The sequence below is a fragment of the Schistocerca americana genome, chromosome 3, assembly GCF_021461395.2.
Source record: "Schistocerca americana isolate TAMUIC-IGC-003095 chromosome 3, iqSchAmer2.1, whole genome shotgun sequence".
NCBI lineage: Eukaryota > Metazoa > Arthropoda > Insecta > Orthoptera > Acrididae > Schistocerca > Schistocerca americana.
This window is the reverse complement of record NC_060121.1, coordinates 643652266-643677517: the sequence shown is the minus strand read 5'-3', so window position 1 is coordinate 643677517 and position 25252 is coordinate 643652266. Positions and strand designations below refer to the sequence as shown.

The following is a 25252-nucleotide window of genomic DNA, read 5'->3' as shown; positions in this document are numbered from 1 at the left end:
CGGGATCTTCACATGAGCCCTCTCGTTCCCTGATTGTGTGACGCTTCAACACAGTGTTTTATACGAATGCGTGGTGTCTGTTCTTTCGGGCATGTCCGATGGGGCAGACAAAATAATTCATAAAATAATTAGCCTGGATTGGTTGTGAATCCACAACCTTCAGTCCGGATGCACAATTACGTCCGACCTACTGTGGGAACCTAAAAATTAGCGAGCATGGAGGACACAGTCAGGTTCAAAAGGCTCTGAGCACTATGGGACCTAACATCTGAGGTCATCAGTCTCCTAGAACTTAGAACTACTTAAACCTAACTAACCTAAGTACATCACACACATCCATGCCCGAGGCAGGATTCGAACCTGCGACCGTAGCGGTCGGGTGGTTCCAGACTGAAGTGCCTACAACCGCTCAGCCACACCGGCCAGCACACGGTCCAGGGACTGCTGTTTGGGAATGTGAATCGGCTGAGGGACGTACCGAGACAGTCCGCACATTTGCGATAAACGCTGTATCCGGGCCGCGCAGTGCTTAACGCAAGTACCTAGTAAGCAGCAGATCCTGTGTTTGAGACCCGGCACACATTTTCGCTCGTCGTCACTGATTCTAAATAAAGTCCTGATGCAGCTGCCCAACCCAGCCCTGAATGAAGGTTGTTTAAGTAAACTGTATGTCTCTATATTTTTCCAGAGATTATGAAATCTTATATTCATAGCAAACGTCTTGTGACAGAAACTGCTCTAGGCGTTCTAGAGCTAAGTATAAATGTCAGCATTTGCCTCCCTACTCCCAACCCGCGACACCCCAGAAACAGGGGTGTCTTACACCACAGTATTATTTTCGTAAATAGTAGCTCGTAAGCAGATTACAATGAGGTGAAAAGTCATGCGGTACCTTCTAATATCATGTCGGGCCTCCTTTTGCCTGGCGTAATGCGGCAACTCGAAATGGCATGAACTGAACAAGCCAGTGGAAGTCCACTGCAGAAATATTGAACCATGCTGCCTCTATGCACAATTGCGAAAGTGTTAGCAGCGCAGGATTCTGTGCACACACTGACCTCTCGAGTATGTCTCGTAAGTGTTCAGCAGGATCCATGTCGTGCTATACTGACGGCCAAATGATTCGTTCGAATTGTCCAAAATGTTGTTCAAACCAACTGCTAACGATTGTGGCCCGGTGACGTGGGGCATAGTCGTCCAAAAAAAAATTCCATAATTGTTTGGGTACATGAAGATCAAGAATGATTGCAAATGGTCTCCAAGTAGGCGAACACGAACATTTCCAGTGAATTATCGGTCCAGTTTGACCAGAAGACCCAGTCCGTTCCATTAAACACAGCTCACATCATTATGGAGCCATCACCAGCTAGCACAGGGCCTTGTTGTCAACTTGTGTCCATGGCTTGTGACGTCTGCACCGATTTCGAACCCTACCGTCAGCTCATACCAACTGTAATCGTGACTCATCTGACCAGGCAATGGTGTTTGTCGCCTAAGGTTCAACCTATATTGTCATGAGCCCAGGAGAGACCCCGCAGGCGATGTCGTAGTCTTAGCAAAGGAACACGCGATGGTCGTCTGCTGCCATATCCCATTAACGACTAATTTCGTCACCCTGTCGTAACGGATACTTTCGTCGTAAATCCGACACTGATTTCCTTAGTTATTTCACACATTGTTGCTTATCTGTTAGCACTGACAGTTCTACGCAAACGCCGCTGCTCTCGGTCGTTACGTGAAGTCTGTCGGCTACTGCGTTATCTGTGGTGACAGGTAATGTCTGAAATTTGGTATTCTCAGCACAGTCTTGACACTGTGGATCTCGGAATATTCAGTGCTCTAACGTTTTCCGAAATGGAATGCGCCATGCGTCTAGCTCCAACTAAAATTCCGCGTTCGAAGTCTGTTCACCCCCGTCGTACGGCCACTTTTTCTCATTTGAGTACAAATGACAATTTATACCTTGCGTAGGCGATATTACCGCCATCGGTATATAGACAAATCGCTATCCTACAAGTTTTGTTACCGCAGTATAAGTTTCATTTAAATTTTTTCTTGCGTCATAAAGTCCCCCGTCGCCGTTTCTTTCTGTGTGTTTAGGCTAATCTAAGAAACTACTACACGGATTTTGATCGGTTTTCACTAATAACTGATCTCGAGGAACGCTTGTGTATATGATTAATTTCCGCCACGGTAGACAAGTCATCCGGTCATATTCTACAGAAACGACATGTCAGAAGAGTAAAACTAATTCATATGTAAAATGATCGTATTATAAAGGTTTTGCGGAGCTGCTGCTTCCTAAACGAAGCATGTTAGTTGCAAGACGCATGAAGTTAGTAGCGATTAAAGTGTTAGAGAGCAGGATCTTCGGAAACAAAGCGCTTTCTCTGTACTTAATCAGCAGAGTTGCTTGGTCAGTATCTTCTAGCGAATGTGGTAGGTGTTTCCTTGATTCCTCCACGTACTGTCAACACTAAGTAACAAGTGTCCCGTGCAGCAGTCTGCATTCGCCCGGTTGTCTGTTTCGGCCACAGGTGGTTTCCGAAGGTTGTGCCTGCAAACAAAACACTTTGACGTTAATTGTTGGCGAAACCACTGGTCAGGCAAACAAATGTGGTGTCTGTTCTTTCGGACATTTCCGAAAGAACGGACACCACACATGCATAATTAAGACGAAGGGCAATGATGTCTTCAACGCGAAAGCACGTCAGGCTCTAACTCTTACGGACACATGGCGAAATGTTGCGAGCAGTGTGAATAATGGGCAGGGACACTACATTAGTAGTGTGTGGGTAAGTTGAATGTTTGGATTTGCCGGGAGGCGTCCTAGGATAGTCCGTGCAGTAGCGATGTCTACCGTGTTGAGATGGCTTAGTGGTTGCCGTTGCGGTAGCTCAGCGTGTTCGGTCAGAGGGTTAGCTGCCCTCTGTAATAAAAAAACTGAGTCAATGGGTCAAAGATGAACTTGGCGTCATAGGACGTCCGCCCTGAACAAAATACAACGGCCAATAACGAACAAAATGAGATATTAAAAAAAATGTGGTCGGAGCATCTGCTAAGTAAGCAGGAGACCTGGCGTCGAACTCCGGTCTGGCAAAAATTTTCCGCTTTCCCCATTGATATAAATCAATGCCAACTTGCAGACAATGACTCTATTTCCTTTGTGTCTTAAACGATGTTCATGACTCGAGTACATGTTCCCAGTGTACAGAGAACTTCTGATGCTGTTCCTCCAGTCTTGGATTTCCAATGTCAGTTCATGACGTGAAGTTTCCTGGCAGATTTAAACTGTGTCCCAGAGTGGAAGAACTCAGTCGGTGGAAAAATTCTCCGTACAAGTGAAAGCTTCTGGGTTCGATCCCCAGTCAGGCACACGGTTTTACTTTGCCGGGGAGTTTCAAATCTGCACACTCTCCGCTGCAGGGCTAACATTTAATCTGGAGTTAACCTCTTGTTAGTTGCTAGTATCTTCTCAGGCTTCTATTCTCACTGCTGTCAGTTTCAGCTTTTGCCTAACCGAGAGTGGGAAAACCGTGTAAAAGTGAGTGTTTCTGGCAATACCTCGTGCCAGTGTTCGTTAATCTGGAGCACGAATCCGACTGGAATGAAGAAGGAAGAGCGCTGTTCAACCTCCCGTTGACTGTAAGGCCAGTAGAGACGGAGCACAGGCACAGATTATGGAAACATGAGAAAGGGTATCGGCCGTTCCCTTTGAGAGAAACCATCCTGGCATTTGCCTTAAGCGATTTAGAGGGAACTCGGGTAAAATCGAAACCTGGGTGGTAGGACGGGGATTTGAACCGTCGTCGTCCCAAATGCGAGTCCACTGCGTCACCTCTCTCGGGTAATTTGATCCAGGTGGAGCTCGCAGCAGCAGCAGCAGTAGCAGCAGCAATCCCCTTTCCGCTAATGTCCAAACACTTTTGCTATCGTTTTGACACCATCTGTGGTTGCGTAGCAAACTATTGTTTGAGGGTGTTTCGGTGCTACTGGTGAACAACTGCATGAAGTTCGACGTTGGTGGTGAACATTTTACCCCGCATGACCTCTTTACCTTGCGTCTAATAGGGGATGGTCGCCAGGAGCCAGATCCGGCGAAGATGATATGGCAGCACAATAAAACCCTAGTTCATAAATTGTGGTAATGGTCGGGCTGCTAGCATGTGGCCGCACCCGTGTTGGAGCAGAACACCATGGCCGCCTTTTCCGTGGCAGAGTTATTGATTGCGTCGACGGATTTGGTGCAGTGAAACGCGGTACAGGTCACATTTGAAGACCGGATTTGGAAGGAGCGAATCCACCACGAGTATCCGTTTCTGACCCCAGAACACAGTCGCTATTTGTTTCTCCACGAATAGGCCCGACTATGACTTCTTGGGGCGAGAGCTCCCAGTGTGCTTCCACTCCATCGAGTGGAGTTTCTTTTGTGGAGTCTCATGGAAGATCCAGGATTCGTCGACGGCGATCAGATGCTCAAAGAACTCCGCTGGATTGACACTGTACTGTTGCACCGTTAGCATATCTTGACACGCTTCTATTTCTGCATGGTGCGCTCATTGTGCATACGCCTTCTTCACCTTCAGATCGTCAAGTTTTATATGTGTAGGGTTCTTCTTCTCTATTTCACGCCGGCCGGTGTGGCCGAGCGGTTCTAGGCGCTTCAGTGAGGAACCGCGCGACCGCTACGGTCGCAGGTTCGAATCCTGCCTCGGGCATGGATGTGTGTGATGTCCTTAGGTTAGTTAGGTTTAAGTAGTTCTAAGTTCTAGGGGACTGATGACCACAGATGTTAAGTCCCATAGTGCTCAGAGCCATTTTTTTTGTTAAGTCCCATAGCGCTCAAAGCCATTTTTTTCTCAATTTCATGAAATGTAATTCGCCTGTCCCCATTATGAAATCAGTAACACTTTAGGCATTGATTGGCTTGCGTGAAGTTGCTGGACGCCCAGTGTTTTTGCGTAGCCCCGACCATCTCCGAACTCTCATACCCAACGAAACACAGATCTGCGACCTTGTGCCGTTTCCCCACATATAGCTATTAACCACTTGTGGATTTCATGAGCAATCACTCCAACCCTCCAGAGAACACACTGTGCACTGTTGCCATGCTTTTCTGCTTCCATGTTGTCTTATCAATGTCCACCAGTTTACTCGCAAGCTGGAACATGTGCTAGTGCAATGCGCCACCTAAGGGAAGTTGCGACAACATCCGGTCGCAGTAGACGTATTACAATATATCTTAACTTGTACAACATATCAGACTGTTACTTGGCAGGAGCTATAGGGAGAATGTCAATCAATACTGAACGAACTAAATGGTACAGTAAAAAAAAATCTCGGTATGGCTGCTAAGTACATCCTAGAATGGTTCAAATGTCTCTGAGCACTATGGGACTTAAAATCTAAGGTCATCAGTCCCCTAGAAGTTAGAACTACTTAAACCTACCTAACCTAAGGACATCACACACATCCATGCCCGAGGCAGGATTCGAACCTGCGACCGTAGTGGTCGTGCGGTTCCAGACTGAAGCGCCAGAACCGCTCGTCCACCACGGCCGGCGCTCCAAACAAAGGATAGCGTAATCAACGTATCTGAAGATGAGAAATGTAGCTGAAACCGATAATGGCACAATAACTGGAAAATTTATTTAATGCGGTAGTCGCAGGTTTCGACACAATGGAGAGAAGTATTCCAGATTTTTGCCCACCCACTGGGAGCGGCCCGGAAAGCCCCGGAGCGGCCGGCGCGCCGCAGCAAGTGGCCGGGCGCCCACAGCCGGGTCTTGGCGCCAGCGGATTATGCGCGTTCCGGAGTGCACACCAGTGTCGCGCCAGTTAATTCGGCGCGCCACCATTTGGCGACACGCGTACGTCTTCATAGCGCTAATTTGGTTTCCGCGTCCGCGCCATCAGTAGCGCTTCGAGAGCCGTGTCGGCCGCAGCCGTACACGAGCCGGCCCGCGCTAGCACGACTCGTCGCTTAGTCCCCTCTCTCTCTTCTCCGCCTGTCTTCCATTACGCCAGCTCTTCATCCCAGGAGCGTATTTTGCTCTTTTAAAAAGGAAAAAAAAGAGGTGGCGCCGGAACGTTCGCAAGCCTGTTTAAAAGGGACACTCGGAAACCTTTTATACCGCCCACAAAAGAATTCTCTCTCTTTCTCCCTGTATTACATTGCAACAGGTGTGGAAATGATCTACTGGTGCATTCATTTCTATAGACAGGTAAAGAAGAATTAAAGATATTTCATATAGCTCATTGTTGCGAGTTATATTACCATGCCCAATGAGCCGCTCATGATTTATGTCACACATGACGTGTTCAGTCAGATAGCTTACTGCGGTCAAGAGTCAAGAAATCGCTTTACCCGACTTGCGAAACAGAACGATCAGCAGCGTTCGCGCCTGTTTCTCAAATCAGAAAAATTTTATATTCCAGGCAACTGCATCTGTTGAAAGCTCACAGCTGATAAAATTTTACCAGCTGTGAGCGGAGTTCTTCCTAACATGGTGTACCTCAAATGGTGAATTCTTATAAACTTGAAAACCTCGATTCTTTAGAGAATCGAAATCACATGTACAAAATAGCTTCAGATTTCTGATTAGCCGTGCGGGATTAGCCGAGCGGTCTCAGGCGCTGCAGTCATGGACTGTGCGGCTGGTCCCGGCGGAGGTTCGAGTCCTCCCTCGGGCATGGGTGTGTGTGTTTGTCCTTAGGATAATTCAGGTTAAGTAGTGTGTGAGCTTAGGGACTGATGACCTTAGCAGTTAAGTCCCATAAGATTTCACACACATTTGAACATTTCTGATTAATTCACAAATCAATTAATATGTTGAAACTTCCTGGCAGATTAAAACTGTGTGCCCGACCGAGACTCGAACTCGAGTCCCGGTCGGGCACACAGTTTTAATCTGCCAGGAAGTTTCATATCAGCGCACACTCCACTGGAATTAATATGTTACATGTTTGACTTTAAGGAAGTAAGTGAGAAAAAGTTAAGAAAAGATATGAAGGTATGCTTGAAGTTTGTACGAAGTCGTTAAGTGCTTTCATTCTAAAATATTGGGTGAACACAGTCTGGGTGAAATTGTAAAACTACCATGGACGACTGTAGACTCTCACAAGTAAGGGTAGACTTATGTAGTTTTCCTAATAGTTTGGTTAGTTCAATTGTAGCCGCATTACCTGTTAGGTGTGTTGCATATCTGTCTGACGTTACCTCATTTCGAACGCTGTGTTTGCGTATGCCGCCAGTGTCTTACCAGATTCCCCTAGAAACGGGAAGCGGAGACCATCCGGCATCCACTGAGTGTGGGTATATAACCTCAGAAACATTTTTGTTCTGAAAACTTATCCTTTTGTCTGTAACTTAAAAGTAAATAGTATTCGTATCAAACCTGTCAGCACTTAAGTCAGGTTTTAATCGAAAATTCGCTTTGTAACGTGAAACGGAGGGCTGTTTTAGTAAAAGCAAAAAAGCAATACAGATTTATCATATACCGCTAGAAAAAGCAATTTCTTCAAAAAAAAGGTAAAATGTAAAAACACTCAAAACATAAACATATCAAAAATCACTTCAATATTTCGTCGAGACTCTAAGTCTGTATTCACGCACGGTGAATTACGTTGCCTGAAGGCATATACACAGTTTCTGTTTTACTGTGTCAAATTTTTAACAAAAGGTCATGCCTCTTAATGAGTAGATTATGACAGCATGTTAAATTTTTAAATTCGGTCAATAAGTACAGGAAATACTGAAAATCTGATTTGTGTTGCCCTGGCACGGGTTAGGTAGGCAACCTGCAACTGAAACTGGAACTGCTTGCAGTGAACCGGGTTAGCTGCTCGGTATTATAGTCTTAACTAGCCCCCCACCCGGTCTTCCGCGGACAGCTCTGACGCCTGACGACTTCTGGCCTAGCGATAACTAATTATGTACTCAAACGTCCCTCGTGAATCAGTCTATATCATAGTAAAAACCGTATCAAAATTCCTACAATAGTTTCTGAGATTACCCTTCACGTACTGACAGAAAGACACGGCTGAGGTCTTCAGTCTGTATATTCATAGTAAACAAATCCACCACTGTTGTAGAATACTTTATTGCCCGAAACCTTGCACAACCCAAGTCGATATACAGTACCACGATTTCGCGGTCTTGACCGCATCGTCCGGTGTAGCTGAACTTTGGGGTAAAACAACAGATGTAATCTACTCCATGAAGTAATTAAGAAAGTACTGCTACGCAGGCTATTATTTAGTGATTTTATCTATTTTTCAGTTTCTAAATATGTCTTTTTTTTTAGAAACTTTTTAGAAAATTTAATTGTTTACTGGAGTAGGTTTTATTTCAGATTTCAGACACATCTGATGATGAGTCTAAGACCGCGAAACCGTGATAGTCTACAGCGACTTCTGAGTGCAAAACTTCGGTTAATAAAGTATTTTACAACTGTGGTGGATTTTTTTACTGTGAACGTATTGTCCCACAAATAAAAATTTGATCAGGCTATATGTATGGTAAGAAACACCATCTCCTGTTTGCCTCGCGAGTACAGGGTTAAAGTAGGCACTATCCCAATTATCAGTGGCCTTCGGCAATCTATCTACGTTCGAATAAATTACTTTGGAAAAAGTAAACCGCCAGTCCGTCCTCTGGAAACTTCCACTGAGAGCTTCACAAAGACAAATGGGTCCAAAGCAGCGTAGCACCGTTACACCAGTTTCACAGCACACAGCATCCGTACTCACAAGTCCAGCGCTGGACGATGCAAGCTTTGTGGACAGGGGCGCTGCCGTCTTGGAACAGGGCATCACCATTGAGTTCAAAATGGTTCAAATGGCTCTGAGCACTATGGGATTTAACTTCTGAGGTCATCAGTCCCCTAGAACTTAGAACTACTTAAACCTAACTAACCTCACACACATCCATGCCCGAGGCAGGATTCGACTGTAACGCCTAGAACCGCTCGGCCACTACGGCCAGCGACGCCGATTACCTGGCTACCTACAGTCCCGTTCTCCGTGACCCTCCCCCCTAGTGGGGTCGGTTTGTGGCTTCATGTCAGACTTCTTTTTCCTCAGTTGTGTTATGTGAGCCGACCCTTGGGGGGGGGGGGGGGGGCGGGCGGGCATCTACCATCCTCTACCGTCTTCATACTGGCTACACCAGGTTCACACATGGTCTTTTACTTCGTAATGATCCTTCCCCCTCCCCCCCCCCCCTCTTTTGTAGTTGCTCTCACAGTGATCCATATTGTGAAGGGCTATCCCCACCTTCTGGGGCCGGCCGAAGTGGCCGTGCGGTTAAAGGCGCTGCAGTCTGGAACCGCAAGACCGCTACGGTCGCAGGTTCGAATCCTGCCTCGGGCATGGATGTTTGTGATGTTCTTAGGTTAGTTAGGTTTAACTAGTTCTAAGTTTTAGGGGACTAATGACCTCAGCAGTTGAGTCCCATAGTGCTCAGAGCCATTCCCCACCTTCTGGTCATTCATAATGAATATGCCTTCCCACTTTTCTTGTCCCGGGTGTTAACGGAAGACGCTCGCACAGTTACGCCAATCCTCAGTTTTCTTCGCAAAATTGGTTGGTTGGTTGGTTGGTTGTTGGGGAAGGAGACCAGACAGCGTGGTCATCGGTGTCATCGGATTACGGAAGGATGGGGAAGGAAGTCGGCCGTGCCCTTTCAGAGGAACCATCCCGGCATTTGCCTGGAGTGATTTAGGGAAATCACGGAAAACCTAAATCAGGATGGCCGGACGCGGGATTGAACCGTCGTCCTCCCGAATGCGAGTCCAGTGTCTAACCACTGCGCCACTTAGCTCGGTCGCAAAATTTGTTTGCCTCCCAAATTTAAGTACCAAAATTTCCGTCTGGAACTGGGGTCTCTCGATTAGCATTGGCATTGATTCGGGAGGCCTTCGATTTGCCTCCACGCAGGCCACGTTTTGCTCCCGTTTCACTACGTTTTATTTGGTCTTTCTCCCGTTTTGTTTCCCCCTTTTATTGAGTCTTTTTCCCGTGGTGTTGTCCCCATTGTGTCGAGATCGGGGTATGGTGTAGGGATCGGGATGGGTCCGGTGGTGGTACTGGCGCCCCATCGTGCGTAGCGCCTTTGGTGTTCCCCCTGCTCTCACCTGTCCCCACGTCCATCCCCCTCTTGTTATTTCCTCTTCCTGTCGTCTCGACGGTCCTTTTCCTCTTTAGTTGCCCGTATTCCTTTCCCATTGATTTGACTGTGCTGTTTATTATGTTCCCACCTTCGTTTTTGTCACCTTAGATCGTTTGGTCTCCCTCCCCCTCCAAACCAAGTAACCAATCAGCCTATTTACTGTCGCCTTGAACCCGGGGCCCGCGTGTTGCAGAGCCACGTGGCGACGCAGCACGGCTCGATGCTGCTGCTGAGCCCCACGTTCCACCCTGCGCCAAAGCTGGCCTGCATCTACTGCACCAAGGACAGCTTCACCAGCATGGAGGCGCTGCAGCTCCACGTCCATGCCATGCACGGTAAGCTACTTTCACAGCACACGTGTCATCTTCAGCACTTACTATGCGATGACGTGAAAAGGGAAATGTGGAGTGTAAGAGTGAGGCTTAATGTTCCGTCACCGAGTCTGGAGAGACAGAGAAGCGACATATGAAAACAGTTATCTCCTTTTCAAAAGCATCAACTCGGTATTTCAAGGTACTGTTTCTTCATTTGGTGGAGGTGGCTGGTTTTTGTTTATCAAGCCTTTAATTTATTCACACCCTGTTACGTCCTGGGAAACTTCTTAGTCTTTCCTTTTCCAGTCATCAGCGTTTCTATATTTGTAAGTAATATAGAAGTAATTTTACTCACAAAATTTAACGTGTTTTCATTCCTCTTTTTCTCTCACTTAAGAGGCAGAGTTTCTTTCAGTTAACTTGCCATATTCATTATTCTGAGTAAAAGGCAAGGGGCCAAAGGAAAGTCAACAATTACTGAGGTGTACGTATCTTGGAAAACGTTCCAAAATAAAAAAAATTTATGAGGCCATTATCGGTGTTACATCCTTTTCTTGGACATGCACGCCGTAGTAATAATGACTCGCAGGTTAGTCACAATAACAACTGAAAGATCGGTCGTGATCACTTGAGGATAACAGAAAGAAAGTTCCCTGGCTAAATACTAATGGTGAGGGAAGCCCCACACCGAGTGGCGTGGGTGGGGGCCGTGACGCGTGGAGTAACGTGAAGTTGTTCGGAGACGGCCGGTGTACATTAGAGCATCCTAGCTGGTCTCGGCGGGTTCTGACTGATGAGGTACGTGTGTGTCAAAGTGTGGACGGTATTTGTTACGTCGATGGTAGCGCCGCCTGTTTCCTGATGCACGTGCTCTCTGGTGGCTCCTGTGATAGACGGTGTATCAACGGGCTGTTTGCGTACAGCGTTGTTTCCATAACACGCGATGCCCTTGTGATAATAGTAATTGGTCTCCGAAGTAGACGCCTGCTGTTTAAGGTCCAGCAACCCGCAGGACAAAGACGTCGTACTGGCAGCGCACCCAGTCGGCCTACAGCCGATATACAACAGTCCTCAACGAAGAGTCCGCCTCGCTAACTGCGGAGTCAGTATGGCTGAATGCCAGCCGAAGAGCCTGAGTTCGATTCCTGGCGGGGTCGGAGATTTTCTCCTCTCGATGGCTGTGTGCTGTCCTCGTGACTATTTCATCACCGATGTATAAGTCTCGTAAATGGCGTAATGTGAAAAGACTTACGCCTGCCTGGGGGCCGCCATACGAGAGAGAGAGAGAGAGAGAGAGAGAGAGAGAGAGAGAGAGAGAGAGAGAGAGAGAGAGAGAGAAAATCCAATAAATATTTTATCAACGTCATGGCACACAGGCTATATGAAAAGATATCTTTATTCCACGACCGGTTCAATCCCAGGTCGACATCACAATCCTAATACTTTGTTTTGCGAGTGAGTCAGAACTTCATTAAGTAGAATTGTAAATTAAAGCATAAACCTGAAAAATTTAGTATAGTATTTAAAGGGTACAGTGAATACTAAACTTAATTAATTTCTAATGCAATCGAAAACTTGAAAGTACCAACACCGTGCCGATCTGAGATCAAAACCGGCCGCAGAATAAAGATATACTTTCAGACTGCCTGCGTAGCATGAAGTTTGTAACAGCTTAGCATTTACGTTTTCTTTTGACGGACACTCGATCTCATTTCCAGTTATTGTCCATTCTTCTTAGTTAAAAAGCGGAAAGAAAAGAACAAATTCGGAAATAAAAGTAAAAAATAAAACTTTAAAAGAAACTAATACTGTAAAAGTGTTAAGCTTAAACAGTTTAACTAGCTAACTACACATTTAAATGGGACGAGGAAGGCGGAGGAAAGGTGAAGCAACTGTCACCTTCCAGATCGTGTGTGTTCTGGTTTATATACGAAAGCTGCACTCCACTCGAGGGTTGTTTAGAACAGTACGATGCCTTTATTAGGCGAGGTCCTAATGCAGATGGAATGCCCTTGCCGTCCTTAGACGTTTGAACTGATTTAGGCAGTAATTTACCAGGTGCAGCTTGAATTTCTTCCCAACAACAACTTGTTGCTAAAGACGGTATAAAGAAGGTGGCTTGAGCGTTAGCAGTTTGTCTGATGCTTACCCACTAAGCATCCGAGCCATTAGCTAATATGGTTGCAAGATACTCTGTTGGTCATTAAATCAGAATAAATAGCAAATAAATTTACTAGTGATTTTGGAGGTACGCAGAGTGAGAAATTTAGTAGAGACGGTTGTCACCTATACCTATAGCAATAGCAACGGTTCCAACCCGGCTGCACATGGGGTGTAACTGAGCTCGGATAGCAGACACGGGTACGTCATTCCATGGTGGTTCAACTCCACCTCAACTGTAGTCTCTAGCAAGTGGTGGCGTGCGAACCATGACCAGATGTTTTGAATGGTTGAGAGGTTAGGAGAACGTGCTGGACAGGGCGAGAGTCGAACACCCTCCGTCTCGAAGTGTCTTAAGACAACGCATCCAAAAAGTGGTCTTGCGCTATCTTGTTGAAAACGTCACAGACATATCAAAGCCACCGTCGTTAATACGTCGTAAATGTAATGGCAAATGTAGAAACTACCGGCTATGCTATGCGAATCAGAGATGATTGTGTTGCGTAGCCAGTGGCATGTAACATCACGCCTTTGTCTTTGGTAGCACCAGGGTCTTAAGCCGTGTCAATGGAAACGGCATTAATGGTCGCCTTGCTGACAGCCTGAGGGGGGGGGGGGGAGGGGGGGGCAATAGCCGTCGTCTCACTGTGCTTGTGGATAATTGTCTGTGCCACATGAAGCAAACCCATTGCCTGACTCAACCTATGTGATGAGGCTGTAGGATTCTGCACGGCCGAACTAGCAATTGGTCTCGATACGCCACGATACAGCTGCTGTCGATTCCGACACGCTCTTGTGGACTTTGTTCGTCTTAAACAAGCTTCTTACAAATTACGACATAGAAAATGCGATATCTGAATGAGAAATCCTCTGCATAACGTTTAATGATATACAGAATATATATCTGATTACTCTGTACTTCGTGATGTTCCTTGGAAACGATAATCATTTGCCTGTCAGAGCATGCAGTACACTTCGTGCCAGTTTGACTTTTTTTCACACCGTCTTTATGGTCAGTTCATTTATCCTGCTTAAGCTTACTGCAAATAATTACAGAGTATTTTATACCAGATGCGTTTCGCTCTTATTTTCAAATAATGTTCTGTGATCATTCGGAAAATAATTATACATAATATTTGTTCAGTTTGGTTTTTATAGATTACAAACACTACTACTTTGCTAAGCTGACGTGCAGTTTGTATTTTCTGCATACCACTGCTTTTTTCTTAGTTGTTAGCGGAGGTTTAGGCTAAAGAAACTTGGTTGTACATATACTCTTGGCAAGTTTTCGCCTTTTTTGAAACGACTTTTCCTCATGCTGCACTAAACTTGCGAAACAAGGTTCGGTGTCAAATTAAAATATCTCTTTACAAAACTTCTTAAAGAAATAAAACCATAGTTACGCGTGCTCCACATTCAGCACAGTGTTCATACCGATTCGTTTCTTTTTCCGTGTAAGTTGTGATCGTTGCCCACCTGTGAATGTATTTTTTTTCCCCGCATGTTTGGGACGGAAAGGGGGGAGGGGGGGGGAGAACTAGACAGTGGGGTCAGAGAGAAAGAGAAGTGTGTGTGTGTGTGGAGGGGGGGAGAGGAGGGGGTGAACGCAAACCGCTGTAAAGAGTCCATGAAAGACCTTCAAACTCAGCTCATTAATAACATACAGTTTCCGGTAAGGGCCCGCGATCATCATGAAAAGTTTATGGATAAAACCGTCTACATCGCTAAATAAAATGTTTTTATTTATAAGAACGTTTCAGCATCTGCCATTGTTAAATATTTAAAAAAATTGAACTTGCGTAACAAGGTTTAGCGTCAAATTAAAATCTGTGCCTTGTCGGGGGTTAGTTAACGGCCCCATTAGTCACAGATTTTAATTTGACGCTGAACCTTGTTCCGCATGTTCAAAATTTTTTGATAACTGATGTTGATGATGACAGACGCCGAAATGTCGTAATAAATAAAAACATTTTATGTAGCAATCTAAGCGGTTTTATTCATGAAACCTCAACTCCAGTCGATGGTGACTGGGTTAATGGTCGAAACATTGAGCACGTGTATGACTGGGCACCCTATTTCCTTGTTGTATTCGTCATTGACTCTGTGGAGCGGCAGGTGGAAAATATATTCAATTATTATATATTTCTTTTGTATTGCCGTTCTCAACACAGGCTCTCTTAACTACAATGTTGACAACCAGAAAGTGATTAGCAAAAACGTGATGCCTGTAATTAGAGTTCTCTGTGCCCACTCTGATGGAGAATAAAAGTTATTGAATATTGAAGTTCATTACTCTGAGGATTTAGGATGATGTCTGGGCTTCATAGAAAATGCAGTTTACTATAACGATTTTCACTATATTCTGAAAGCGATAAAGCGTAAAATTCCAGACAAATGATCACCCATATCAGCTATTGTACTATCTGAGCTGTTCAGAGTCGATTGCGCTGATCCTATTATCCCTAGATAACGAAACTGTTCAATAAGCGTTATCGATTTAATGTTCAAAGTGAATGCTCGCCAAAATTTGATGTTAATACTCATCAAATGCCACGCTAGTAATGGTAGAAAGTCTGTCTTGCGGCGACACGTTAAAATACGTCATACGCCAACTGAGACCAAATCACTGGAGTCGTTCCGTAATTAACTCTTTAGCCCAATGCGAACTCATTGTTAAGTGCATATCGAGTTACGTAATACGGCATCCAAAGCCGTTCCTTGCAACTGCACAAACGCGACGCGGCTTCCGACACGGAGTGCGCACTGACACGAATCTAGAAGAGAAGTGGGGCCTTACTCTAGCTCTCACGCTCTTATTTATATAGGCATGGTGCGGACCACCGAGGGCGCAGCCGACAACATTTGTCTTACTGACTAGCCGCTGGGTTAGCAAAATACCATGTCAAGTTACTAAATAGTTGCTTCATTCGCTCAAGGCCAATGAAGCTCTCGATTTAATTGTGTAATCCCCCCCCCCCCCCCCCCCCCCCCATGAACCATGGACCTTACCGTTGGTGGGGAGGCTTGCGTGCCTCAGCGATACAGACAGCCGTACCGTAGGTGCAACCACAACGGAGGGGTATCTGTTGAGAGGCCAGACAAACGTGTGGTTCCTGAAGAGGGGCAGTAGCCTTTTCAGTAGTTGCAAGTGCAACAGTCTGGATGATTGACTGATCTGGCCTTGTAACAATAACCAAAACAGCCTTGCTGTGCTGGTACTGCGAACGGCTGAAAGCAAGGGGAAACTACGGCCGTTATTTTTCCCGAGGGCATGCAGCTTTACTGTATGAGTAAATGATGATGGCGTCCTCTTGGGTAAAATATTCCGGAGGTAAAATAGTCCCCCATTCGGATCTCCGGGCGGGGACTACTCAAGAGGATGTCGTTATCAGGAGAAAGAAAACTGGCCTTCTACGGATCGGAGCGTGGAATGTCAGATCCCTTAATCGGTCAGGTAGGTTAGAAAATTTAAAAAGGGAAATGGATATGTTAAAGTTAGATATAGTGGGGATTAGTGAAGTTCGGTGGCAGGAGGAACAAGACTTCTGGTCAGGTGAATACAGGGTTATAAATACAAAATCAAATAGGGGTAATGCAGGAAGGGTTTAATAATGAATAAAAAAAATAGGTGTACGTGTATGCTACTACAAACAGCATAGTGAACGCATTATTGTGGCCAAGATAGACACGAAGCCCACGCCTACTACAGCAGTACAAGTTTATATGCCAACTAGCTCTGCAGATGACGAAGAAATTGATGAAATGTGTGATAAGATAAAAGAAATTATTCAGGTAGTGAAGGGAGGAGAAAATTTAATAGTCATGGGTGACTGGAATTCGTCAGTAGCAAAAGGGAGAGAAGGAAACATAGTAGGCGAATATGGATTGGGGCTAAGAAATGAAAGAGGAAGCCGTCTGGTAGAATTTTGCGCAGAGCATAACTTGGTTTAAGAATCATGAAAGAAGGTTGTATACATGGAAGAACCCTGGAGATACTAAAAGGTATCAGATAGATTATATAATGGTAAGACAGAGATTTAGGAACCAGGTTTTAAATTGAAAGACATTTCCAGGGGCATATGTGGACTCTGACCGCAATCTATTGGTAATGACATGTAGATTAAAACTGAAAAAACTGCAAAAAGGTGGGAATTTAAGGAGATGGGGCCTGGATAAACTGAAAGAACCAGAGGTTGTACAGAGTTTCAGGGAGAGCATAAGTGAACAATTGACAGGAATGGGGGAAAGAAATACATTAGAAGAAGAATGGGTAGCTTTGAGGGACGAAATAGTGACGGCAGCAGAGGATCAAGTAGGTAAAAAGACGAGGGCTAGTAGAACTCATTGGGTAAGAGAAGAAATATTGAATTTAATTGATGAAAGGAGAAAATATAAAAATGCAGTAAATGAAGCAGGCAAAAAAGAATACAAACGTCTCAAAAATGAGATCGACAGAAAGTGCAAAATGGCTAAGCAGGGATGGCTAGAGGACAAATGTAAGGATGTAGAGGCTTATCTCACTACGGGTAAGATAGATACTGCCTACAGGAAAATTAAAGAGACCTTTGGAGAAAGGAGAACCACTTGCTGGATATCAAGAGCTCAGATGGAATCCCAGTTGTAAGCAAAGAAGGGAAAGCAGAAAGGTGGAAGGAGTATATAGAGGGTCTATACAAGGGCGATGTACTTGAGGACAATACTATGGAAATGGGAGAGGATGTAGATGAAGATGAAATGGGAGATACGATGCTGCGTGAGTCGAAACAACGCCCCCGGAGTAGACAACATTCCATTGGAACTACTGACGGCCTTGGGAGAGCCAGTCCTGACAAAACTCTACCATCTGGTCAGCAAGATGTATGAAACAGGCGAAATACCCTCAGACTTCAAGAAGAATATAATTATTCCAAGCACAAAGATAGCAGGTGTTGACAGATGTTGAAATTACCGAACAATCAGTTTAATAAGCCACAGCTGCAAAATACTAACACGAATTCTTTACAGACGAATGGAAAAACTAGTAGAAGCCAACCTCGGGGAAGATCAGTTTGGATTCCGTAGAAATACTGGAACACGTGAGGCAATACTGACCCTACGACTTATCTTAGAAAATAGATCAAGGAAAGGCAAACCTACATTTCTAGCATTTGTAGACTTAGAGAAAGCTTTTGACAATGTTGACTGGAATACTCTCTTTCAAATTCTAAAGGTGGCAGGGGTAAAATACAGGGAGCGAAAGGCTATTTACAATTTGTGCAGAAACCAGATGGCAGTTACAAGAGTCGAGGGGCATGAAAGGGAAGCAGTGATTGGGAAGGAAGTGGGACAGGGTTGTAGCCTCTCCCCGATGTTATTCAATCTGTATATTGAGCAAGCAATAAAGGAAACAAAAGAAAAATTCGGAGTAGGTATTAAAATCCATGGAGAAGAAATGAAAACGTTGAGGTTCGCCGATGACATTGTAAAACTGTCAGAGACAACAAAGGACTTAGAAGAGCAGTTGAACGGAATGGACAGTGTCTTGAAAGGCGGGTATAAGATGAACATCAACAAAAGGAAAACGAGGATAATGGAATGTAGTCGAATTAAGTCGGGTGATGCTGAGGGAATTCGATTAGGAAATGAGACACTTAAAGTAGTAAAGGAGTTTTGCTATTTGGGGAGCAAAATAACTGATGATGGTCGAAGTAGAGAGGATATAAAATGTAGACTGGCAATGGCAAGGAAAGCGTTTCTGAAGAAGAGAAATTTGTTAACATCGAGTATAGATTTAAGTGTCAGGAAGTCGTTCCTGAAAGTATTTTTATGGAGTGTAGCCATGTATGGAAGTGAAACATGGACGATAAATAGTTTGGACAAGAAGAGAATAGAAGCTTTCGAAATGTGGTGCTACAGAAGAATGCCGAAGATTAGATGGGTAGATCACATAACTAATGAGGAAGTACTGAATAGGATTGGGGAGAAGTTTGTGGCACAACTTGACTAGAAGAAGGGATCGGTTAGTAGGACATGTTCTGAGACGTCAAGGGATCACCAATATGGTATTGGAGGGCAGCGTGGAGGGTAAAAATCGTAGAGGGAGACCAAGAGATGAATACACCAAACAGATACAGAAGGATGTAGGTTGCAGTAAGTACTGGGAGATCAAGAAGCTTGCACAGGATAGAGTAGCATGGAGAGCTGCATCAAACCAGCCTCAGGACTGAAGACCACAACAAGCAGCACCCAGGTAAGTATCTATAATAAAATTCTAATGTGGCTAGGTTAAATACTTTTGGCGACAGAATTATTTTAGTTGTACTGCACGCAATAGATGAGCTCTGAATTTGCCCTTTGGAGAGACGCTACAGTTATAGTTTTATAGCTACCTTTTTGAAGCTTCTCACATCTTTGTTATTATAGCGTACCTCCATTCTACCTAAATCTAAACATCCTAGCTTTATCTAATCACTTACTTAATCTATCTTGCTTCCGTACTCTTTAGACACAAAACAGAAAATCATGAATTTCAACCAAAATATTACTTAGTGAGATCCAGCATGCTGTTTCCATTAAATTACACTGAAAAAGAAATCCGAATATAAATTTTGAAGTTTCTAGCTCCTTCCTGTTGCGCCGATGATTTTTACGTTGTTGTTGTTGTGGTCTTCAGTTCTGAGACTGGTTTGATGCAGCTCTCCATGCTACTCTATCCTGTGCAAGCTTCTTCATCTCCCAGTACTTACTGCAACCTACATCCTTTGTATCTGTTTGGTGTATTCATCTCTTGGTCTCCCTCTACGATTTTTACCCTCCACGCTGCCCTCCAATACCAAATTGGTGATCCCTTGATGCCTCAGAACATGTCCTACTAACCGATCCCTTCTTCTAGTCAAGTGGTGCCACAAACTTCTCTTCTCCCCAATCCTATTCAGTACTTCCTCATTAGTTGTGTGATCTACCCATCTAATCTTCAGCATTCTTCTGTAGCGCCACATTTCGAAAGCTTCTATTCTCTTCTTGCCCAAACTATTTATCGTCCATGTTTCACTTCCATACATGGTTACACTCCATACAAATACTTTCAGGAACGACTTCCTGACACTTAAATCTATACTCGATGTAAACAAATTTCTCTTCTTCAGAAATGCTTTCCTTGCCATTGCCAGTCTACAATCTATACCCTCTCTGCTTCGAACATCATCAGTTATTTTGCTCCCCAAATTGCAAAACTCCTTTACTACTTTAAGTGTCTCATTTCCTAATCTAATTCCCTCAGCATCACCCGACTTAATTCGACTACATTCCATTATCCTCGTTTTGCTTTTGTTGATGTTCATCTTATACCCTCCTTTCAAGACAGTGTCCATTCCGTTCAGCTGCTCTTCCAAGTCCTTTGCTGTCTCTGACAGAATTACAATGTCATCAGCGAACGTCAAAGTTTCTATTTCTTCTCCATGGATTTTAATACCTACTCCGAACTATTCTTTTGTTTCCTTTACCGCTTGCTCAATATACAGATTGAATAACATCGGGGAGAGGCTACAGCCCTGTCTCACTCTCTTCCCAACCACTGCTTCCCTTTCATACCCCTCGACTCTTATAACTGCCATTTGCTTTCTGTACAAATTGTAAATAGCCTTTTGCTCTCTGTGTTTGATCCCTGCCACCTTCAGCATTTGAAAAGAGAGTATTCCAATCAACATTGTCAAAAGCTTTCTCTAAGTCTACAAATGCTAGAAATGTAGGTTTGCCTTTCCTTAATGTTTCTTCTAAGATAAGTCGTAGGGTCAGTATTGCCTCACGTGTTCCAACATTTCTACGGAATCCGAACTGATCTTCCCCGAGGTCGGCTTCTATCAGTTTTTGCATTCGTCTGTAAAGAATTCGCGTTAGTATTTTGCAGCTGTAACTCATGAAACTGATAGTTCGGTAATTTTCACATCTGTCAACACCTGCTTTCTTTGGGATCGGAATTATTATATTCTTCTTGAAGTCTGGGGGTACTTTTGCTCAACAGATGGTAGAGTTTTGTCAGGACTGGCTCTCCCGAGGCTGTCAGTAGTTCTAATGGAATTTTGTCTACTCCCGGGGCCTTGTTTCGACTCAGGTCTTTCAGTGGTCAGTTAAACTCTTCACGCAGTATCATATCTCCTATTTCATCTTCATCTACATCCTCTTCCATTTCCATAATATTGTCCTCAAGGATTTTTACGTAAAACGTCCAAATTTCGAAAACTGTTTAAGCTACTAAACTGAAACTTAACACATTGTTATTTTAGCATCACTCCTGACATGCAGTTAACTTTCCAGATTATTTATTTTATTTTTAAGGTATTGCGCAACATTCGTGACGTCATAGCTAGTTACAGCGGACTAGGCTGGCACTCAATGGAAAGCATATGAATTTTATACGGTGTGAGTAGGCTGCTGCCCTACAACGCCGTGCTTCCACTCTGCCTGAACAGTGTTCCTTGTGGGCCCCTCGATACCAAAGCGAGGCTTGTCTTGTGGCAGGCTCGATCCTGAACGGCGAGTACTCCTCGCAGCAGCAGCAACAGCGCCAGAGCAGGCAGGCGAGTCCGGCGGCGGCGTGCACCCCGCCCCCCGGAGCGCCGACGCACCCCAGCCCGCAGCCGCCGCAGCAGGTGGACGGCCGCCAGTCGCAGCCGCCCCAGCAGCAGCAGCAGCAGGTGCCGTGCGAGCTGTGCACGATGCGCTTCGCGTCGGTGGCGGCGCTGCGGCAGCACGCGGCCGCCGTGCACGGGCTGCAGTGCGGGCCGTGCCAGCTGGCGTTCCCCAGCGCGGCGCTGTTCGCCGAGCACTACCTGCTGGCGCACGAGCAGCTGCGGCCCACCGACCTCAGCAAGAAGTCCCACCAGCCGCAGCCGCAGCCGCAGCCGCAGCCGCAGCCGCTGTCGCAGCACCAGCCGCCGCCACCGGCGCCGTCGCTGCTGCACCACCAGCACCAGCACGACGTGCGGCCACCCGCCAAGAGGCAGCGCAGCGACTCTTCTGCCGTCGTGAGTACACCTAGCGTCTCACTCTTTTCTGCACGATAACCACAGAATTCCTTTCTGAAGATGGTTCCCTTTGCGAAGTTTAAACGTGATTTTAGTTAAAATTTCTTTGCCGAGAGGCCGCGGTCGGTGTATAACACTATTCACTGATACTTCCCTATTTGCGGAGACTGGAGGAAAATAGGCAGCTTGATGAGATTGTATACTGGTTTGCAAAACTTATGGACAGGAATCAGCATGGGTTTCGAAATAGACGATTGTGTGAAACCAAGCTCGCGCTATTCGTCCACGAGACTCAGAGGGCCATAGATACGGGTTCCCAGGTAGATGCCGTGTTTCTTGACTTCCGCAAGGCGTTCGATACAGTTCCCCACAGTCATTTAATGAACAAATTAAGAGAATATGGACTATTGGACCAATTGTGTGATTGGATTGAAGAGTTCCTAGATCACAGAACGCAGCATGTTATTCTCAATGGAGAGAAGTCTTCCGAAGTATGAGTGATTTCAGGTGTGCCGCAGGGGAGTATCGTAGGACCGTTGCTATTCACAATATATATAAATGACCTTGTGGATAACGTCGGAAGTTCACTGAGGCTTTTTGCAGGTTATGCTGTAGTATATCGAGAGGTTGTAACAGTGGAAAATTGTACCGAAATGCAGGAGGATCTGCAACGAATTGACGCATGGTGCAGGGAATGGCAATTGAATCTCAATGTAGACAAGTGTAATGTGCTGCGAATACATAGAAAGATAGTTTCCTTATCATTTAGCTACAAAATAGCAGGTCATCAACTGGAAGCAGTTAATTCCATTAATTATCTGGGAGTAGGCATTAGGAGTGGTTTAAAATGGAATGATCATATAAAGTTGATCGTCGGTAAAGCAGATGCCAGACTGAGATTCATTGGAAGAATCCTAAGGAAATGCAATCCGAAAACAAAGGAAGTAGGTTACAGTACACTTGTTCGCCCACTGCTCGAATAATGCTCAGCAGTGTGGAATCCTTACCAGATAGGGTTGATAGAAGAGATAGAGAAGATCCAACCGAGAGCAGTGCGCTTCGTTACAGGATCATTTAGTAATCGTGAAAGCGTTAAGGAGATGATAGATGAACTCCAGTGGAAGACTCTGCGGGGGTGACGCTCAGTAGCTCGGTACGAGCTTCTGTTGAAGTTTCGAGAACATACTTTCACCGAGGAGTCAAGCAGTATATTACTCCCTCCTACATATGTTTCACGAAGAGACGATGAGGATAAAATCTGAGAGATTAGAGCCCACACAGAGGCATACCGACAATCTTTCTTTCCACGAACAATACGAGACTGGAATAGAAGCGAGAACCGATAGAGGTACTCAGGGTACCTTCTCCGGCACACACCGTCAGGTGGCTTGCGGAGTATGGATGTAGATGAAATAACTTACGCATTGTGCGTCATTTCCAAGTCGATGAAACTTGCACCACACGTAGAAAGAACTGCTAGTTTATAGTACAGAAGGTAGCTGAAATATATACGCCTTGAGAAGAACGGGAAAGACACGGTTCTTCGAACACAGTATTTACACCAGAATTACTGGGGTTTATGATCGTCCCTGGACATTTCAAAAGGCGGGAGATGCTTCTTAATTGGGGGTGTGATCACCACGGATGGCAGCGCGTGCTCTGCAACGTGCTCTCACCCTGGCCACAAGAGTCGCAAGGAGTTCTCGTGGTAGGACGTTCCATTCCTCCAACAGCGCGGTCGACAACTGCTGGTTGGGACACACTTACTGATAGAGGGCGCGCTAAACGGAATGGGCTGCTCACTAAATTCCGAAATCCGATCTTCACCGAGGATGTAGAGCATATATTATTACCACCAACTTTCAAATCGCCCGATGATTACCATTGAAAGACAAGGGAAATACGAGCTCATACTGAGGCGTTCAGACAGTCGTTTTTCCCTCGCGTGATCCGCGAGTGGAACGGAGGAGGGGGGGGGGGGGGGGGGAATATGACTTTGGCGCGAATTGTGCCCTCCGCCACACACGGCTTGGTGGCTACGCGCTGCTGTGCGTCTCACCAACACATCACACGTGTGCTCGATGGCATTTAATTGGGGGAACCGGCAGGCCAGTCAATTTGCCGAATCCTCTCGTCCCAAAAGGTCTTCCAGTTGCACTGGTCGATGCGGTCGCACAGTTTCACCCATAAAATGAAGTCAGGTCCGAATGCACCCCAGAGAAGACGCACGTGGGGAAAGATTACAGTGACACGACGGCGTTGACCGGTGTTCCAAGATTTCTTGTTCAGTACTCAGGAACATTGTCGAAGACGATCGTTTTGGTTCTCTAGGTGCGGGGAGGCATAATGTTCCGTGGGCAGAACCTACTGGACCAAAATTTTTGAACACAGTACATTCACCCGTCAAGGTTATCGTGACGCTATCCTCCTCCACCATGTGCATCTTTTCTGCGGTGCAGTTGGCCTTTACTTTTATGCCCGACAATGCGCGACCGCATCAAACAGTGCAAGTGAAGGAGCTTTTGGAACGAGGGAGCACTCGGCGAATGTATTGGTCTGTCCGTTGCTCCCGACTCAAATCCCATCTAACTCATGTGGGTTGTATAGGAGAGGCGTACTGTAGCACGTCCACATGCACCAACCAGCATCCAGCAGCTGTAAACCGCGGCAGTGGAAGACTGGAACGTACTACCACAACAACTCCTTATCAACCTTATGGCTACCATGGCACCGCATTACGGAGCATGCATTGCGTCCATGTTCAACATACACCATATGAGGCTTTTGTGTTGTCTAGGAGACCATCATAAATCGCGGTGAATTCAGTATAATTATTGTCTTTGAATAAAAGTGTTATCTCTGTTAGTCTCACTATGTATCTCTTTCTGTTACCTTCTGTGCTATAATGTAGCGATTCTCTCTGTGTATGGTCCAAGTTTCATCGTGAAAAGTTGCTTGACTGTGCTACACAAAAGATCTTTGACAGTGACACTGCTAAGCGTGCCAGGCAAGTGGTCCGCTACCACGGGGTGAATAAACGACCGTGCTGAACATTCTCCGTGACAACTGCCATTTTCCACATCATTTACAACGCATGTAGTCCTATTACCTACGGACTTGCCTCTGAAGCAACGCCATTGTCGCTGGTTCATGATTCAGGGCACCACGGTGCTTACCTTTACGAAGAAGCTATCGTCAACCTTCACAACATCCAACTGTGAGCTACGGAGAATGCCCATAGTGCGATAGCAGTGAACCGTCTTTACCAGTTCAGCCTCAATGTATGGTCGGGGATTATTGATGACCGCCTCGTGGGGGCATTCATACTTCCACAGTGCCTCATAGCAGAGGCATATGTCCACTTCCTTCCCCCCCGCCCCCTCCGCCTGTCGGAAGAGGTGCCTTTGGAACTGCGAGGGCTAATGTGGTTGCTATGTAGAGGAGCTGAAGCTCACAGTCTTCTAGAGTGTGGAGCTAAAACAATAATATAGACACAATAACCTCACTTGCCTGGTATCTTCTCGTGTGTACTTCCAATCATTGAAACTACACTTTGAAAGATCTTTTATCCCCACTTTAATGTCGATGTACCTTCCTTGGAACGC

At 45.5% G+C, this 25252-nt stretch overlaps 1 protein-coding gene across 1 annotated transcript in view; it reads left to right on the top strand.

Annotated features, from left to right (window-relative positions):
• Nucleotides 1–25252, top strand: part of LOC124606269 (zinc finger protein 423 homolog) — a 286175-nt gene that overhangs the window by 225098 nt on the left and 35825 nt on the right. The window contains exons 5-7 of the mRNA XM_047138249.1: nucleotides 10365–10506; nucleotides 21142–21458; nucleotides 21549–21647. Of these exons, the coding sequence (XP_046994205.1) occupies nucleotides 10365–10506; nucleotides 21142–21458; nucleotides 21549–21647 (558 nt within the window). The remainder of the gene's footprint in view (nucleotides 1–10364; nucleotides 10507–21141; nucleotides 21459–21548; nucleotides 21648–25252) is intronic.